This window comes from Lactuca virosa, chromosome 7, assembly GCF_052849685.1.
Source record: "Lactuca virosa cultivar CGN04683 chromosome 7, Lactuca_virosa_CGN04683_v6, whole genome shotgun sequence".
NCBI lineage: Eukaryota > Viridiplantae > Streptophyta > Magnoliopsida > Asterales > Asteraceae > Lactuca > Lactuca virosa.
This window is the reverse complement of record NC_136432.1, coordinates 102,441,210-102,460,010: the sequence shown is the minus strand read 5'-3', so window position 1 is coordinate 102,460,010 and position 18,801 is coordinate 102,441,210. Positions and strand designations below refer to the sequence as shown.

Genomic DNA, 18,801 nt, shown 5'->3' with positions numbered 1-18,801 from the left:
GGCTACTGCTACCACGACTCCTCACATTGAACAAATAAAATCGACTCTAATTACAAATCAGGGTAATAACCTATAAATAATGGTCCATGTTACATTTCGTCATGCCAAAGGTAAAAGACCATTTTACCCTTCCCTTACTTGACCCACCTAACCATGACCCAAACTCATAACGGCCTAAGGCCCAAAAGGCCTTCTGGTGAGTACACCATGTGTACCACCATTACGCCCAATGTATTAGATTTCACCAGAGAGGGAACTCAGACCAAACCCGATACACCACGCGTACCTGGAAGGTACGCTCGGCGTACTCCACTGATGCCAAATCTCCACTAATGGGGGCTAGGGTTTCGAATAACGGCTTTGGGGTGAAAGGAGGTTGAGCATGAAGAGGCCACAAGAGGACATAAGGTGTTTAAATAACGTACAAACCCTAAAAATTAGGGTTTGACACCTACATGAGTACGCCCAGCGTACCAAGCACGTACGCCCAACGTACACGAGAAAAACCACAATCCTTTTTAATGGCCTACGCCCAACGTACCTATCACGTACGCATACCGATTTTGCAAACTTTTTAATGAATCAGCTATATATGAAAATACTTAGAACACTAGCGTTACAATGTATCTATGACTCATATAAAAAATCAAACAAACACATATTCACCCACTCATATATAGATACAACTACAACCTTTAATTAGAGATACAAATAGACTCACTCGTTTTTAAAACATGTTAACTTAAATAAATAAATAAATCTGATTTAAAAGATGAATGTGTTCGGACTTGATGCTAGCTTTTATACTCCAAAATTTGGGTTTAAGTCCATTCAAAACGATATTCAGTTTAATTATAACTCAAACAATAAAGAGTAATGTTACTAAAGTGTATAATGAATTTTGTTTAAGAAAACATATACAAAAGTTGTTTACCTATTTAGAAACAATAATAACATAATATTGATAACAAAAACTGTTTACCTATTTAGAAACAATAATAACATAATATTGATACAAATTGTTAATATAATTGAATGAATTCTTTTAGTGTCATTTCTCAAATCGTATTGTACAAGACCAACTTTAACACCTCTAAAGTAATGTAAATGTACAATAAAATATACGACTTTGGTCTAAAAAAACATCTATAAACACCCTTTCCTTACCTAGAAACAAATATAACATAATTCTGATAAGAAACTGTTATATTAGTTTTTATATATGTTGTAGTATGTTTGTTGTTTTATTTGTCAAGTACACCGGTCATAATAATTTTAAGGGATAATGACTTAAAAAGGGTAACATATTATTCGATTTATACACATTTAGTCATTGAGTTTTTTTTTTCGTCCACATTTATCCTTTCAACTTGTTAAATTGTACACTTTCTGTCCTTATGACCGACTACTTTAGGTTAGCCGGTAAAAATGACTTAACAGGGTAATATATGTCTCATTTTGTACACATTTAGTCCTTAATATTTTTATATACATTTAGTCCTTAATATTTTTTTTGTGTTGCAAAATAAACCATTTTTGTTTTTTGTACTCATTCAGTACTTATGAAATGATTTCTTTAGGTTTTTTTCTCACGACATCTTACGTGTGACAATCATTAATGAGGTATTTGGAGCTTTTAATGCTAATGTTCATCGCGATCTTGACTACTTGGTTGCATAAAGTTACATTTTTATAAAGTTTGTTGCAAATATATGAAAACCATGTAGATAAGCGATGTGTAACCGGTGATCTAATATTTTTTTTTGCTTCCAGACCTCACATATATTTGGACCAAGTGTATTGTAAGTCAAATGCCTTATTTAGTTAAATAAATTGATAAGTATAAAAGTAGTTTAAACAACAAAACATGCAAAGACACTCTTTATAAATAACATATATATGGTTAACCCATATAAGAAACAAGTCTATATGATAATGGTTATTTTTAGCCATATATAAAAGTACGTGCATTAAATTGTATTAAACTTTGTTCTTAACAATTTTATTATTTACGCTGTATTTTAAATAACCATTTATTGCGGAACCAACTGCAATTGGTGATAATTAACTTTATCGTGTATTTTATTATATTAGATTTTGATAGAGTTAGGTTCATTTGAGACCGTGAGACATATGGACGCAATCCTAGCTATTCATTTTGCATATCAAAAAATATATATTTCTCAAATGCAAAGTAAATGAAAAAATTTGATTTTTTTTAATATTATTTATGTCATTTAATTTATTAATTTTTTTTTTTAAATATACGTGAAATATTCTAATAGAATATTACGCGATAAATATTAAAATAAATTTGTTAGAATACTCAAATATTCTATTAGAATATTAAAATACAATCGTTAATTTTAGTAAAATAATAGAATATTATAACAATTGTAGTAGAATATTAAAATATTTTAACAAATCTAATAAATTTAGTAGACTATTAGAATATTCTAACATTCTAACAATTTTATTTGAATATTTATAGTGTAATATTATATTAGAATATTATATGTATATTTAAGAAAAAAAAGGTAAATTTTTTATTTTTTTTATATTTTTTTAAAAGTTTTTGTATAAAATTAATGACGAGATAATATTTTTTTTGAAAAAAAAAAGAAATTTCAGAATTTTCCTTTTATTTTGCATTTTAGAAAATTTTATTGTTTTTTTTTTTATCTCCAAATAAATGGTTAGGATTGCGTCTTCATGTCTCATAAAAAAAACTCATGGTCTCAAATGAACTTTTACTGATTTTGATATATGATATATGTAAATCAAATTTTTATCATATAGAAAAAAGAATATTGTAATGTTTTAAACATAAATAATCAGAAACTATTATTTATTCCTTATTTTACTTTAAAAATATATTTTATATAATTGTATTATACTTAATCATTTTTCTATATCTTGTTTTATAGTTCTCAACTACATTTTTCTAGAAAGGTTGGATTTCATTAAAAAAATCACATTATAAAGGGACTAACGAGAGCACCAACAAGAACATTACATCAAAAAGTTCAAAAAAGGGTTTTCCAGCTACAAATTCCTATCAACATAGAATTTATGTTTTCTATGCACCATCCAACAATAAAAAAAGCAATAATATTATCAAGAAGTCTATCTTTACGTGGCCAAATACGATAAAAATGCAAGTATTCCGAAACTTATACAAGTTCCAACAAGTAGTAACCACAATGTCATTTAGTTATCAACTTTTTCACAACTAAGAGATAAAGAGAATCGAGCCAACCTTTATAATTACCAACACAAGAGATCACCCCAAAATCTAAATCACACTATTTACCTATCTTTATCGGAACATCTTTAGCCATATCACAATCAACGAACGTGATCCACCCATTCTACCTGATCGTTACAAATAGGGCATAAATACGAAGAAACATCGATCACCAATGAAAAATATTAACCTTTACATGAATCATGGAATCAGGTTATTCCAAATTGGAATTCTTAACTATTTTTTACCAAGCTTTATTTTTAGACAAAACTGCAAATTTGGTCCTTGTGGTTTGCAAAAACCTTTGGATGAGATCCAAAAAGTTTCCAGCTTGCACAGAATATCAAAAGTTAAGGTTTTTCTGGGTTTTTGGTCCTAAACTTAAGAAATTTTTGTAGTTTTGGTCCATGGAGCACTTGAATTGACTGTTTGGCCCTTTAAATTTCTTTTTTGTATTTTTTATATTTTTATTTTAAAAAATATTAATGCAAAAAAAGGAATTAAGTTGGCTCACCCCATATATATATATATATATATATATATATATATATATACCCACCCTACCGGAGCCCTCCCCTTCTCTCTCTCTCTCTATCTATCTCTCTCTCTCTCTCTCTCTCTCTCTCTCTCTCTCTCTCTTAAAATAAAACTCCATGGTTGGACTTGTGTGCTTCTTTCTTGCCTGAAAATAAAAACAAATCAACATAAACCAAACACATACACATACATTCCAGATTACCCATCGTTTCTGTCCAAAAGCTCCTATTAAAAAACCCATAGATGTGAGAAAAGAGAGAGTTGTGTTCCATCTGGGTTTTGTTTTGAGGTTGTGAAAAAAGTCCAATTAAACACAATCATCAAGAACACCAAATTCCCCCGACTGATGAGTTGATGATGAGATGATGAACTAGAATATGAGGAATACACACTAATTCCCCCATCCCTTCTTCTTTTTCTTCTTCTTCTTCTTCTTCTTCTTCTTCTTCTTCTTCTTCTTGTTTCTCACCTACACGCACCGTTTTTGAGTTCCAGTTGTCAGAGTTTTCTTTTGCTCCATCAGTGCTGCCATTATCATTGCTACTTATTTGAATCAGAAACCTAACCTTTGGTTCAACACAGACCTGCATAAGGGATTCCAAATATGTTGTTTATCATCGGACAACCACCATCAAAGAAATTAGGGCTCTTAAGAAGAAAGGGTTGATGAACAACATAAATCGAAGCATATTTCCATAAATAATCGAAGTTTTGACATATGGGTTCAATACACACATTGAAGAACTGAAAACACACACACACACTCGAGAAAGACAAAAATGGTGTAAACCTGGTTGAAGAAAAATGAACTTGTGTGTGTTTTCTTTCTGATTTGCAGGTCGTGCTTATGATTGCGGTGGTCGACGGTGGGAACTGTGATGTAAAGGGTGTTTGCTTATCGGTGAACTGTAACAAATATGAGGTTGCAGGTGGTGTGTCCATGGAGAGAAGATGGTGAGAAAATGATGGACCTGTGGGAAGAAGATGATGGAGTAGTTGGATTTTTTGGTCTTGGGATGAGAGAGAGAGAGAGAGAAAAAAAAAAGAGAGAGAGAGGGTACCGGTAGGGGTGGAGTGGGGGTCTATCTTTTTTGTTTTTTATTTTTATTTCATAAAGTATTAAAATAAATAAGAAAAGAAAATACAAAACTGAAATTAAAAGGGTAAATCGGTAATTTCAAATTTTTTGGACCAAAAATGCAGAAAAACCTTGATTTCGGACCTTATGTACAAGCTGAAAACTTTTTGGACCCCATCCAAAGATTTTTGCAAACCACAAGGACCAAATTTGCAGTTTTGTCTTATTTTTATGAGTTGATTTATCGGTTAATAGTTAGTTTTTTAGCAATTAATTAATTTTCAACTGACAAGTAGATTTTCAAGTAATCTAACAAACTTAGTTTTACATAGTTATTTACAGACCCCGTATTTTTGGACCGTAGTCACCTAGTCAGTTACTTTTGTTGCATTCATATTTTGGTCACATAAGGGAGTGTTTGGCTAAAAAACTTATTGCTTATTAGCTTATAACTTATTATTTTATTGACTAATAAGCTAATAAGTTAGAGTGTAGTAACTTATGAAAAAATAGCTTATCAACTGTTTTCCACCGTAATAAATTATTTATATCCAAATATTTTTTTTAGTTTATAGCAGTGCGGAATCGTTAATAAGCTAATAAGCTCCTTAAATAAGCTTAACCAAACACTCCCCAAAATACGATTTTGGCCATCAAAACCGACTTTCGAACATCTTTACTTTTTTTTAGAAAGGCTTCAATATATATATATATATATATATATATAAAGGTTCAAATGAGAACCAAAAAAGATTAAGAACCTTAGGAACCACTTATTTTGGTCTATTCTTTCAAACTTATTTTGCAAGAAAACTTTCCCAAACCCTCTCAAACTCTCCCAACACTTTCATCTTTTATTATATCAGATTTACACACTACACAAACTCTATCTTCTCTCTCATCTCAAACTTGAAGAACACATAAACATTGCCATCAGTTGCCACCAGCCACCACCCCCTGCTGTCGCCGCCTCCTACCGCCGACGTACCGTCGCCGCCTCCGACCACCGACGAACCACCGCCATCAGATCCACAAGCTCCAGTTGGCTCCAGATCTACAATTTCAGCTTCATATCTACATTTTTAGCTTAAGATCTACAATTTTCAGCTTCAGATCTACGACTTTAGTTTTCAGATCTATGATTTTCATTTTCAGATCTACGACTTTCATCTTCAGATCTACGATTTTCGTATCCAGATCTACGACTTTCGTCTTTAGATCTACCATTTTCTCCTCCAGATTTACGAGCTCCGGCGAGCGGTGATAACCACGACCTTCGTTCATCACTGTCACAGCCAACGGAAACACGTATCTGACAAGATCTGATGAAAATACTTCCATATCCACCGTCGATCGCAACCTGGTCTAAGATCTGGAGCCACGAAATTGTTTCAGCTTCACTTTCCCTCTTTAAAACGCAAAACATCTTTAGTTCTGATGCGATTTGGTCAGAGCTGATACCACCGTCAACTTCGTTTCCACCATCGCTACCACCACTGATGTCACACCACAACCTTCTACTGTCAACATCATGTTCAGATCTAGTCAGATCTGGTGTGTATGGTTCGATTTTTCTAGATCTGGTTTATGTTGTGCTATTTCATGCGTATATATGAAGCTATAATAGTGGTACCGGTAGCTGATGGTAGTTCCACCACCTTAGATATGTTCCAACACCGTCACCTTCTCCATATCTTTCTCTCTGACCTCCAGTGAAACACATCAGGTATGTCGATTTTTTATTTTTATTTTTTTTCCTTCTGTTAAGCTGTGAATTTAATGTTTTAATATCTCATTTATTGTTTATTTTTGTTAATCATAGTTTTTTCTGTTGTTAAGTTGTGGATCCATGCTTTTTTTTTCTTATTTGTTATAGCATATGCATCAAATTGTTATTCATAGTTTATGTTTGATGGTTGTTATATTGTGAATTAAAACTGAGAAGATGTGTTATTATGTTAATGTTTTCTCGAATAATATGAATTTATTTTTATAAGCTGTGAATTATGATTTTTAATCTTTCAACTATTGTTCAGTTATGTTAAAGTTCGTTTTAACTGTGAATGAGTGAAATGATATGGTTTTAAGTACTGAATATTATGAAAGAGAGTCCTAAACTATTTTTTTGTTTGTTTTTTTCTGTTAAAGTGTGAATTTGATGTTTTAATCTCTCATTTGTCGTATAATTTTGTTAATCTTAGTTTTAACTCCTATTAAGTTGTGAATGTATAACTTTTATTGAATTAAACTTTGAATTTATTATACTAGCTTGTGAATTTTCTATATTAAATTGTGTATTAATTGTAATAAGTGTTTTAAGTTGATAATATGGATGTGAATACTACTTTTTGTGTATTAAAATGTGAATTTAGTGTACTAAGCTGTGATTTTGTGTTTTAAACTGTGAATTGATGCATTAAACTTTAAAATTTCTTTTTAAACTACGAATTGACTGCATTAAGCTGTGAATTTTCTGTTTGAACTGTAAATTGACTAGATTAAGCTGTGAATAATACATATGAAAGTATGAAGTTACTTGTATTAAGCTATGAAATTTGTGTATACACTTTGAATTGACTATATAAAGAGTGTTAAGTTGAAAATATGGTTGTGGATGCATACTTTTTGTGTATTAAACTTTGAATTTTGTGTACTAAACTGTGATTTTTGTGTTTTAAAGTGTAAATTGACTGCATTAAACTGTGAATTTTCTTTTTAGACTATGAATTGACTATATTAAGCTGTGAATTTTATGTATTAAATTATGAATTGATTGTATTAAGCTGTGAATGAATTTACATTAAGCTGTGATTATTTTATAATTTTTTTGGTTGCTTTTGAAAAAATGTAAATTTTATTCACGGCTTAATATATTAAATTCACAATTTATAATATGAATGATTTATGTATAACTTTTTTTGTTAATTTTCTTCTGAATATATTTATTTTTTGTGTTGTATAAATATGTAAGAATACATTAGTTTTAATAATAGTTTTGCATTAAATTCAAAATGAGTGAAATAAATGGTTTTATTAGACTGTGAATGTAGTATTTAAGTTATTAATGCATGACTTTATTTACATATCTTATTTAGAAGAAAATGATGGTTGTGATGCTGCTACAGGTGGTTGGCTGCAGCGTATGGTGATGGTAGTAGTAGAGTTTGAATTTTTGATTTCTTTGAGCTTGTGAATTATTGTAAAATGGTTTGTATTAAGTTGTGAATTAAACTATAAACGGACTGTATAAACTTGTAATTTATATAAGTTTTGTGTTCAAATATGAGAGCATATAAGAATGAAAATATTATATTGCAAAAATTACAATTTTGCCCTTTTTGTATCAAAAAGAGAAAAAAAAAAGATTTTCACATGTTTAATAAGAATATCATGTAAATATTTACTAACTAATTTGGGGGGGGGGGGGGGGGTCTTAGGGTTCTTAATCTTTTATGGTTCTTATTTGAACCACTCCCTATATATATATATATATATATATATATATATATATATATATATATATATATATATATATATATATATATATATATATATATATATATATATATATATGTTTTATTAATTTGTATGATAATCTAAATGTATTATATTTTGTGTGTGAAACATTTCAATCATGGGCATGTTTGGCACAAAGCTTTTGGAAACGTTTGAGAGCTTCTACTTTTAGCTTTTGACAAAACGTTCTAGTTTAAACAAAAAACTTCGTTTGACAGTACGAGCGTTTAACTTTTAGTTTAAACAAAACGCTCCAAATCTAAAAACTACTTCATGTAGCATTTAACAAAACGCTACTGAGCTTTTGAAATCAATTTCCACCCTTAAAAATATATTTATATATTTATTTATTTTTAATCAATTGTCCTTTTATGTAATTTTATATATTTCAAAAGCTTGCAGCTACTTTTTTCAAATACTCATATAATAAATAAAAACTACAGCTTCTACTATCAGATGCCGCTACATGCTATCCGCTAACCACACGGCTAATTTCGTCAAACATTGCCCATGTATGAAATAAAATAAGATATTGGACATCTTTATTTTTTCGGTTGTCTAGTCGATTTTAGTTGGAAACCAAATTTGGTATATGGGGGATAAAATTAAACGTGCGAGGGACAGCTAAAATCTTAAATCTCCATCTCACTATTAACATCTTTTGTATTTTGGTGGAACGCTGTTAAGCATTACTCGTCGTCGTTGGTGCAGGGGTTCTTCTCCTAGTAAATTGCCCTCCGCCTTTCCACTTCAGCCTCCACCCTCCTCCGCCGCATCCCGTCGGAAAGGTGCAAAGAATCATAATCAGAAAACATGGTGGTACCTTCCGGTAACTCCTTCGCTAAGGAGATGACCATCCGAAAACGTATCGGCAACATGTAACTTTTACAGATCTCTTCCTCTTCTCTTTGTTTGTCTAGATTATCCTATTGATTCAATTATGAGCCTTGCAGTTTGATTGATGACGTAACATGTGTATAATTTGAGTAAGAATGAGGAAATTTGGACTTAGTACGTGAAAATTAGCTCGTGAGCTAAGGAATTCAAGCTGGAGAAGTTATCAGCTCGAGTTTTTAGGCGTACACAGTACTCTATATCGTTTGAGCTTATTTTCTTTGATTGAATTTGTTTTATCGGATATACGCTTTGAACTCTGAATATCAATTAGGTTAATTTTCAACTCTAATGGATTCTAAGTTTGCCAGAGGAAATTGGTAACTGTATTGAATTTAGAGTAATCACTGCCAAAATTGTAATTTTTGTGTTAAATTTAAAATGAAATCCGTATCCAATTTTGCATTTGGGAAATTCTAGGTGTGAATTCCAAACATAAAGCTTCTTATGATTGTTCTTTTTGTTCTTATTGTCCTCTTCTGTCCTATATATTTGGGGATAAGATAGATGAAAGTAACAACAAACAATGTTCTCAGAATTTGATGGATGTTTTCATCTTTAGTGAACTAATTTCTCGATATAATGGTAATGTTGCTATAAAACAATGCAATTTGTGATTCATGTTTTGTATAATATCATATTCTTATGATTTCACAGATTTAATAAAAGGGTGGAGGATTTTCCATCATTAAGAGAATATAATGACTACTTAGAGGAAGTTGAGGACATGAGTAAGCTCTTCTCTAGTTCTCTTATAGACTTATACAACAGATATTCTAGAAATCCATTTTCATCTGCATCTTGTTCTTTTCAGTTGTAAACTTGGTTGAAGGAATAGATGTTCCTGTTATTGAAGCAAAGATTGCATACTACCAAAAGGAAAATGCAGAACAAATAATGAATGCTCAAGCTCGTAAGGTTTGTCATTTGTCAAATGATGAATGCTAGAAACCAGTGATCTTTTTCATCTCACATTGCAGTAACTAGTTTTCATTGATCATTTAGGCTGAAGAATATGCAGCAGCATTAGCAGCAAGCAAAGGACAACCTGCACAGACTGATGTTGATATGGTGAGTTTTCATGTTTCTGCTTTTGATATGATAATTAGAAGATATTTCAGGAAGGTGGAATCACTAATTTAGTTTTAAATCCATATTTCAAGTTTTACACTAAAAGCATAATTTCATTACACATCCGATCATGAAATGATACATAAGATAACTTCATTTCTACCATTTGTATCACCAAGTTATAAACCATTTACTTTACTATTTAACTAAGGCTATGTTTGGCGTACCAGCTGAAAAGATAGTTGTTAGCTAAAAAGTTAGCAGATAGCTGAAAAGCTAGCTGTTAAATAAAAAGCTAGCTGATAGCCGAAAAACTAGTTGATTAAAAATGTCGTTTGGTAAAATGGATGAAAAGCTAGCTAAAAACTATAAAATGACATTTAAAAGAATGTGTTTCTGTAATTAATTAAGGGGTATATTTGGAAATTTTTAAAAAAGCTCTTAAAAAGTTGGTCTAAGGCTGTGTTTGGTACGCCACAGCTAGCTTATTTTTCGAGTTTTTTTAAGTTGTCATGTTTGGCAAGCCAAAAAGTAGCTTATAAGTTAGCTTTTTAAAAAAACTACTTAGACTAGCTTTTTAGGAGTTTTTTTAAAATTTTCCAAATACACCCCTTAATTAATTATAGAAACACATTCTTTTAAATGTCTTTTTATATCATTTTATATTTTTCAACGAGCTTTTCAGTCAAAAGACATGTTTTATCAGCTAGTTTTTCAGCTAACAGCTAGCTTTTCAGCTAGTACGCCAAACATAGCCTAAGTAGCTTTGTAAAAAGCTAGCTTATAAGCTACATTTTGGCTTGCCAAACATGACAACTTAAAAAAACTCAAAAAATAAGCTAGCTTTGGCGCGTCAAACACAGCCTAAATCCAACAAAATCCATAAATCCAATCCAAACGCAGTACAATCAGTTTTGTCCAGTCTAGTCAGTCATGTTTTAAACTTTAGGTTTCCTTATTTTTTAAATATTAAACTTTTTATTATTTTAACATCATGGATTTTTTTTTTGTTGTTTGAGATAGACCACAGGCGCGAGCTCCCAATTCGGGGTGTCGACTTCAGACGGGCATTATGTCCCGGCGGTTGCTGGCGGGACAATCCCACAACCGCGGCCCACACAACCACTCCCAGTGGGGTCCGGGGATGACCTACACGCGTATCATATGGATGATGAAGAGATGATGAGATTAAAAGCCGAACGAGGTGGAAAGGCGGGAGGGTGGAGCATAGAATTAAGCAGAAAACGAGCCCTTGAAGAAGCCTTCGGAAGCATTTGGATCTAATATTTTCAACTTAATAATATAAATTCCTTTTTTTTTTTTTGACTTAATGAGGTTAATCTGGTGAGCTATATATGAGTGTTTTCTTTTTTACTTAATCCAGACAACATTTAATGAGGGAGAAAAAAAAAAAACAAGGGCTAAGAGTGTAAAGAACATTTTTATGGTGACAATGGGATTTTTGATCATGTATTATGTATGAACATATATTTGAATTGGATAAAAGTTAAATGCAGACATGGGAAAATGTTAACAGTTTGGTTTATTTTGTAAGATATAGCAATAATGTACTTTCAAGTTTTCTTATTAAGACATTGTGTTGTAAAAAAGTATAAATCATTTATAGCATTTTTCTTCCAAATTTCTTCTTATGAGGGCTTTTTACTTGAAAAATGTACCAGTAAAAATTGTTTTGTATTTGGATGACTGCTATAATTGGGGAGGAGTTTTGACTTTTGAAGTATAATGTTGTAATAGGAAGAATTGAGTAGGATGTTATGTATAGTATATATCTTTTTAACCCATATCGAGTTGAAGCATCATGAAATGAACCAATAAACTAAATGTGTATAGTGTATATCTTTTTAGTTTGAGATAATAGCACCTTTTAAAACATTATGGACGAATTACATCAATGTTGAATTTGAAAAGTATATTTTTGATGATGCTGCATCAATATAAATTGTTGATGTGACAAAAGAAATTAAATTTTGAGGTTGCATTGACATATTTTTTTATTATAAAAGTATACAACTAAAAAATAGGGTTAACCACCAAATTGAAAAAAAAAATCCAACAAATTGACCAATAAATTAGGTGTCTTTTACAAATGTCTATATTTAAAACCTAAGATAATACTATTAGCATGTTCAGCAAAACTAAACTAACTGGTAGCGGATACAAAACTAAACCAACCGGTAGCGGATAACAGGTAATTGATAGTTGGTAGCGTTTTGTTAAACACTACGCGAGATAACTTTTAGATTTAAAACATTTTATTTAAATTAAACACTAAAAGTAGTGCCAAATGAGGCTTTTTGTTCAAAACAGAACGTTTTGTTCACAAACGTTCCATGCCAAACACGCCCAATAACTGTTCATGTTATTGGCTCCTGCAATGGGAGTCTAGTGGTTGAGGTGCAGAATCTCATACCGAAGGTCGAAGGTTTAAACTTTGGTACACCCAAAATACTACTACCTCCAATGTGGGTCATGGGCAGATTGATGCAGACCATTCTAATGATACAATTTACATTTTTTAACTACTCATTTTATAAAATTAAGTATGTAAGATTGCTTTATAAATAATTTTCAGTAAAATACATTGCATTTGTTGTTCATTTCGCTAAAATTAGATATGTATATGGCTTTACATAATTACTTTCTAACTAACTGAGCGAATCTTTATCATTTTTTTTTGTAATATAGGGTAATTTTAGGTATTTTAAAAATCGGTTTTTTAGTTGAACCGGTATGGTGACCGGTTCCAATTCGACCGTCGGTTCAACCAGTTTCTATAATTTTCATCCACTAAGTTTAAACATTAAAAATTCACATAAATACAAGTTGTAGATCAATCTAAATACATTAAAAAACACATAATCATAAGTTTTACATCAATCCACATACATCAAAAAGAAAATAAAATATAATACTGAGTTTTTGACTAGTGGAATGAACCATCGTTCCCTTAAAAAACAAAAACGCATTAATCGGTTTAACCGAATTTTTGTAAAAAACTGTCTGGTTCATTCCGGTTCAAAAATAGACATAAAATCAGTGCTAGTTGAACTGTTCTCTTATCCGGTTCTCGGTCCAACCGATTTGACCGACTGGTTCAAACTGGTTTTTAAAACATTGATTTTAGATTTTACAAAGCCTTTTGCGAAATTTTTTGTTTTTTACAAAATTTGAAGATTTTAATGGATGTATTTGTATTATGACTCAACAAAGAGGAGATGCATACATAAATATTTCTCTCCCAATATTCTCCCTTTCCTAGCATATAAGACTAGAGTATCTAGTGAGGGATATGTATGCTAAACTCAAGGATTCATAATTACCAAGTAAAAGCACTTAAAATGTACACAAATAATTACCAATTAAAAGCATGTACACAAATACACCAAAATAGGGCAAATTAATTAATGGGCTAAACATCATTGATGTAAATGAATCAAAATATTTCCCAAAAGAAGTTTTTAATTTACTAAATACATATTATTTTGCAAAATCTCTTAATTCTCTTATATGTAGGTTGGTTGGCATTCTTAATTCAGTTGTTATTTATTTATTTATTTTCTCATTTGGGTTCGTTTCGTGTAATACCTTAATAAGTTCCTCTTGAATAGTATGCAAACTTGGTTGCATTTTGTATTTTATCGTAAAGACTTGTAGAAGGTTATACATCATACTTGTCGCCGACTGACTAAAAGGAATATGAGAAAATATCTATGAAGGATTCATGCATCACAATTTTGTGGAAGAATATTGGGAGGGAAATATTTATTTTTGCTCAAACATATCAATGTTATTCGAAATTTAGGATATGTTTTTTTTTGTTAAAAGTAAATGTTTGAATCTCATAATTTATTTGGAATTTCAAATTTTGTCAGGATTTTTTTTCTGACATGCCTTATATAAAAAGATGTCTGAAACTTATAATCTAGTTTGAAATTAAATTAGTTTTGTTGTTTTTTGATTTTTTTTTGGGAAATCATTGATAAAGTCTCAATAATTTGAACAGTTTACGGTTTAAATCAAACTTTTATTTTTTAAATATAAAACTCCCGATTATTTTATATTTTGCACAAATTAACGAAACAATTATATTTTTTTTCAATAGAAAATGACAAATTGTTGAATAAAATTAGATAATCGAAACTTTTCTATTCAAAAAATAAATATTGATTAAACCGTAAAATAACCTAAAATATCTTTATTTTATTTTATTTATAATTATTTTTTTATTTTAATAAAGAATGGTTTATTATAAAAAGTGGTCATTTAATTATTTTGCATTAATATTCCATATATGTTAATGAAAGACATTTTTTTTTATAGAAAACATCCTGATCTTTTTGATGGTTCCTCAACCAAACAAGAACTTGCGGTTATTTTTCATTCATTATCTCTCCGGCGCGATCAATTTCTCAACCAATACTCCCTCACTATCTTCACAATTTCTTGGAGTTTCAGCTTACACTTCAATCGCGCCATTGCTTAAAGCTTGTAATTCGAATTCTATTGATTTGCATGAGGTAAGAAATGACTCCGAATTGAATTACCGAAATTCGCAGTTGCTTCTTAATGGCTTCAATAAAATGCTGTGTTCATTTAGATACTTATGATTCGAAGAAACTTAACTCCGTTTTGCAGTTCTCAGATCGAAGTTTAATCTTTGGCTTTACTAGTGTAACTAACTACTCCTTTGGTAAGTTAAAGCAAGTTAGGGTTTCTAAATTAGATACGGAATTTTCTGATGTTTTACAATCGAATAATGTTGAAAGACCATTGGATTTGAGTGATGAGAATGTAGCTTCACGAAGCCCTAAATTATATGGAGAGTTCAGGAAGGGGAAGCGGAGTATATGGAAGCGATTGGATGGCATGAAAAATGTCGCTAAAAACTCGAAGGTGATGCATAATTCCAGAACCGAAAGTGAAACCGAACGTGAAATTGGTAATGCAGATGTGTTATTCGAGAATGATAATGCGTTCTATGAGAAGCTAAGTTCCAATGGAGTTGAATCAAGTTCAGCTCATTGCAACTCTATCTTGGAGAAGCTTGAGAGAAGTGGTCGTGATGATGAAGCTTTAAGATTCTTCAAATGGATGAGAATCAATGGAAAGCTGAAACACAACATGAATGCGTATAAGTTAGCTTTAAGGGTATTGGGTAGGAGACAAGATTGGGAGGAAGCAGAAAGGTTGATTCAAGAAATGCAGACCGAGTCAGAGTCATCTTGTGAACTCAGTTTCCAAATCTTCAACACTCTCATTTTCGCGTGTCATAAACGTGGACTTGTGACAGCTGGCAGAAACTGGTTCCAAATGATGTTAGATAAAAAAGTTCTCCCCAATGTTGCCACTTTTGGCATGATGATGAATCTTTACCAAAAGGGTGCTCTTCTTGATGATGCAGAGTTTGCTTTCTCACAAATGAGAAACTTCAAGATTGTATGTCATAGTGCTTATTCATCCATGATTACTATGTATACACGTGTTGGATTATATGAAAAAGCAGAAGAGATTATCGAGTTTTTGAAGGAAGATAAAGTGGTTTTGAATCAAGAAAACTGGTTGGTGTTGCTTAATGCTTATAGCCAACAAGGAAAGTTAAATGAAGCAGAAAAAGTATTGGCTTCAATGCATTCATCTGGATTTTCTCCTCATATTGTTGCTTACAATACACTCATAACAGGATATGGAAAAATCTCAAACATGGAATCTGCTCAAAGAATCTTTCATGACCTAATTTCATCAGGTTTGAAACCCGATGAAACCACTTACAGAACCATGGTTGAAGGTTGGGGTCGATTACAAAATTTCAAAGAAGCAGAAAAGTATTACAATGAAATGGTTACCTTAAATTTCAAGCCAAATTCATCGAATCTTTACACAATGATTAATCTTCAAGCCAAAAATGGAGATGAATCAGGTGCTATGAGAACCATAAACGATATGAACAAAATCGGATGCCAATTCTCTTCTATTCTCGGGATTCTTCTACAAGCATATGAGAAAGCAGAAAGATTCGATAAAGTGGCATCTATCATAAAAGGTATGCATTTGCTTTACAATCATGTTTTGAACAATCAAACTTCATGTTCGATTCTTGTTATGGCATATGTGAAACATTGTTTAGTAGATGATGCGATTGAAATTCTAGGGATTAAAAAGTGGAAAGATAAAGTATTTGAGGATAGTTTATATCATTTACTTATATGTACATGTAAGGAGTTGGGTTATCTTGAAAATTCCATCAAGATTCACGAATCTATGCCAAAACCCGAAAAACCAAACTTGCATATCACTTGTAGTATGATTGATATTTACACGCGTTTGAATCGGTTTCAAGAAGCAGAAGCCCTTTACATGAAACTAAAATCAAAAGGGATTCCTTTGGATTTGATAGCATTTAGTATAGTAGTAAGAATGTACATCAAATCCGGATCTTTAAACAACGCGTGTTTAGTTCTTGAAGAAATCGAAAAACAAAAGGAGATTAAGATTATCCCGGATGTATATTTGATCCGTGATATGCTTCGAATTTATCAAAGATTAGGAATGGTAAACAAGTTAGCCGATTTATACTACAAAATCTTGAAACTTGGAGTTATTTGGGATCAAGAAATGTATAATTGTGTCATAAATTGTTGTGCACGTGCTTTACCAATCGATGAACTTTCAAGGCTTTTCAATGAAATGATTCATAACGGGTTTTCACCAAACACCACAACATTTAACGTAATTCTTGATGTTTATGGAAAATCGGGTCTTTTTAAAAAAGTGAGACAAGTGTTTTGGATGGCTAAAAAACAAGGGAGAGTAGATGTAATTTCTTACAACACAATCGTTTCCGCATATGGAAAAAGTCAAGATTTGAGAAACATGGCTTCGGTTGCTAGGAGAATGAAGTTCAATGGCTTTTCTGTGTCTCTTGAAGCGTATAATTGTATGTTGGATGCGTATGGAAAAGCGGGCGAAATGGAGAAGTTTAAAAATGTGTTGTTGAGGATGAAGGAATCGAATTGTGGGTCGGATTGTTATACGTATAATATTATGATTAATATTTATGGTGAAAAGGGGTGGATTGATGAAGTTGGTGATGTGTTGATGGAGTTGAAGGAGTGTGGGAGGGATTTGGATTTGTGTGGTTATAATTCTTTAATTAAGGCGTATGGGATTGCGGGAATGGTGGAAGAGGCGGTGGATTTGGTTAAGGAAATGAGAAAAAACGGAGTGGAACCGGATCGGATTACGTATACGAATTTGGTTATTGCTTTGCAGAAGAATGATATGGTTTTGGAGGCACTTAAATGGTCCTTGTGGATGAAACAAATGCGGATTTGACGTTTTGATCAGATAGGATAGAACAGATTATACTGTGTTTGTCATTGGACTGAGAGTCAGACTGATGTCGGTTAGACAAATATTGTAGCGTTTTGTCCTTGTATGCACATGCGTCGTGTAAAAAATTGTAATATTTTGTTGTGTAAACAAAATGAAATATAAAAAAAAATCGTTTTTATTTTATTTTGTTATGATTAGTGTATATGATATTTGAGAATTTAGCATTTAGTAATTGGGTTTGAATATTATTATGTAATTTTTTTTAATCCTAAACTAGTCGAGTAGACTTGAAGTATAGTCGATCCCGTTTTTGAATAAAGTTAAATGGATGGAATAGCAACGTATTTTTGTTCATTTGTTTATTATAGGATCTTATTTTTATTTATTTTTATTAAAAAGTGTTCTATTTGGATGTAATAGCAATGCTATCTAAAATACAAACTTTATAATTGAAAAGATTTGTCAAACTACAATCTAATAATAAAAATAAATCTAAAGTACAATGTTATAATTTGGTAGATTTGTTATTGTCTTGATAACATAAAAATGGAAAACACAATAGAGAAAGAAATAAACAAAATAATGAATGTTAAAAAGTAAAAACACTTTTGATTATTTAGGATAAGGTAAAACTGAAAAAGTTTCATTGACAATGAAAGTCAATAACATCGGTTTCAATTTTTTACAAAACAAAAAGATTCAATTCAAATTCAACAAGACATTGGCTTAAAAATTAAATTGAGACGCGTTCTAATCCTTTTGCTTGATCCACTTGTGTTTGGACCACAATATCCTATCAATTTCTACAATATCTTTGGTTGCTTTTGCAAGTTGCTACCACCAAAATGATGATAATTGTTAACGGATGGTGTGTTTGTATGACTTAGAGATCACAATTTCAACATGTGTGTATATAAAAACAAGTTGTTCTAAATTATATTTGATTACTCATGGATATAAACTTGTAAAATATAAACTATTTGAAAAGAAAACAAGTCAATAAAGGTAAAAGTTTATCATAAGATAATAAAAGTGTTTACAACATCTTAAGTTGTTTTATTAGGATAAAATAAAAAGATCAGGATCAGAGTCTAATCCTGTA

General features: G+C 31.1%; 2 protein-coding genes across 3 annotated transcripts; both read left to right on the top strand.

Moving 5' to 3' along the window:
• The first annotated feature begins 9,041 nt into the window (after window positions 1–9,041).
• On the top strand, window positions 9,042–11,882 carry LOC145123582 (cyclin-dependent kinase-activating kinase assembly factor-related / CDK-activating kinase assembly factor-like protein). The gene is made up of 5 exons (XM_079058792.1): window positions 9,042–9,256; window positions 9,930–10,003; window positions 10,087–10,190; window positions 10,278–10,343; window positions 11,367–11,882. Exons 1-5 carry the CDS (start codon window positions 9,192–9,194, stop codon window positions 11,625–11,627), a joined length of 570 nt encoding a protein of 189 aa, XP_078914918.1. The 5' UTR covers window positions 9,042–9,191; the 3' UTR covers window positions 11,628–11,882.
• Window positions 11,883–14,696: 2,814 nt separating this feature from the next.
• LOC145123581 (Tetratricopeptide repeat (TPR)-like superfamily protein) lies at window positions 14,697–17,882 on the top strand. 2 transcript variants are annotated; one of them, XM_079058790.1, is made up of 2 exons: window positions 14,697–14,884; window positions 15,003–17,882. In XM_079058790.1, exons 1-2 carry the CDS (start codon window positions 14,708–14,710, stop codon window positions 17,697–17,699), a joined length of 2,874 nt encoding a protein of 957 aa, XP_078914916.1. In that variant the 5' UTR covers window positions 14,697–14,707; the 3' UTR covers window positions 17,700–17,882. The 2 variants fall into 2 exon arrangements, with proteins under 2 accessions (XP_078914916.1, XP_078914917.1); XM_079058791.1 differs by having other exon boundaries at window positions 14,793–17,882.
• The last annotated feature ends 919 nt before the right edge of the window (window positions 17,883–18,801 follow it).

Excerpts from the sequence above, each read along its gene's own strand:
- LOC145123582 (XM_079058792.1), top strand. The coding sequence starts at position 9,192 with ATGGTGGTACCTTCCGGTAACTCCTTCGCTAAGGAGATGACCATCCGA. Across the intron at positions 9,257-9,929 it reads CGAAAACGTATCGGCAACAT|ATTTAATAAAAGGGTGGAGG; the intron begins GTAACTTTTACA and ends ATGATTTCACAG. Across the intron at positions 10,004-10,086 it reads AGAGGAAGTTGAGGACATGA|TTGTAAACTTGGTTGAAGGA; the intron begins GTAAGCTCTTCT and ends TGTTCTTTTCAG.
- LOC145123581 (XM_079058790.1), top strand. The coding sequence starts at position 14,708 with ATGGTTCCTCAACCAAACAAGAACTTGCGGTTATTTTTCATTCATTAT. Across the intron at positions 14,885-15,002 it reads ATTCTATTGATTTGCATGAG|TTCTCAGATCGAAGTTTAAT; the intron begins GTAAGAAATGAC and ends TCCGTTTTGCAG.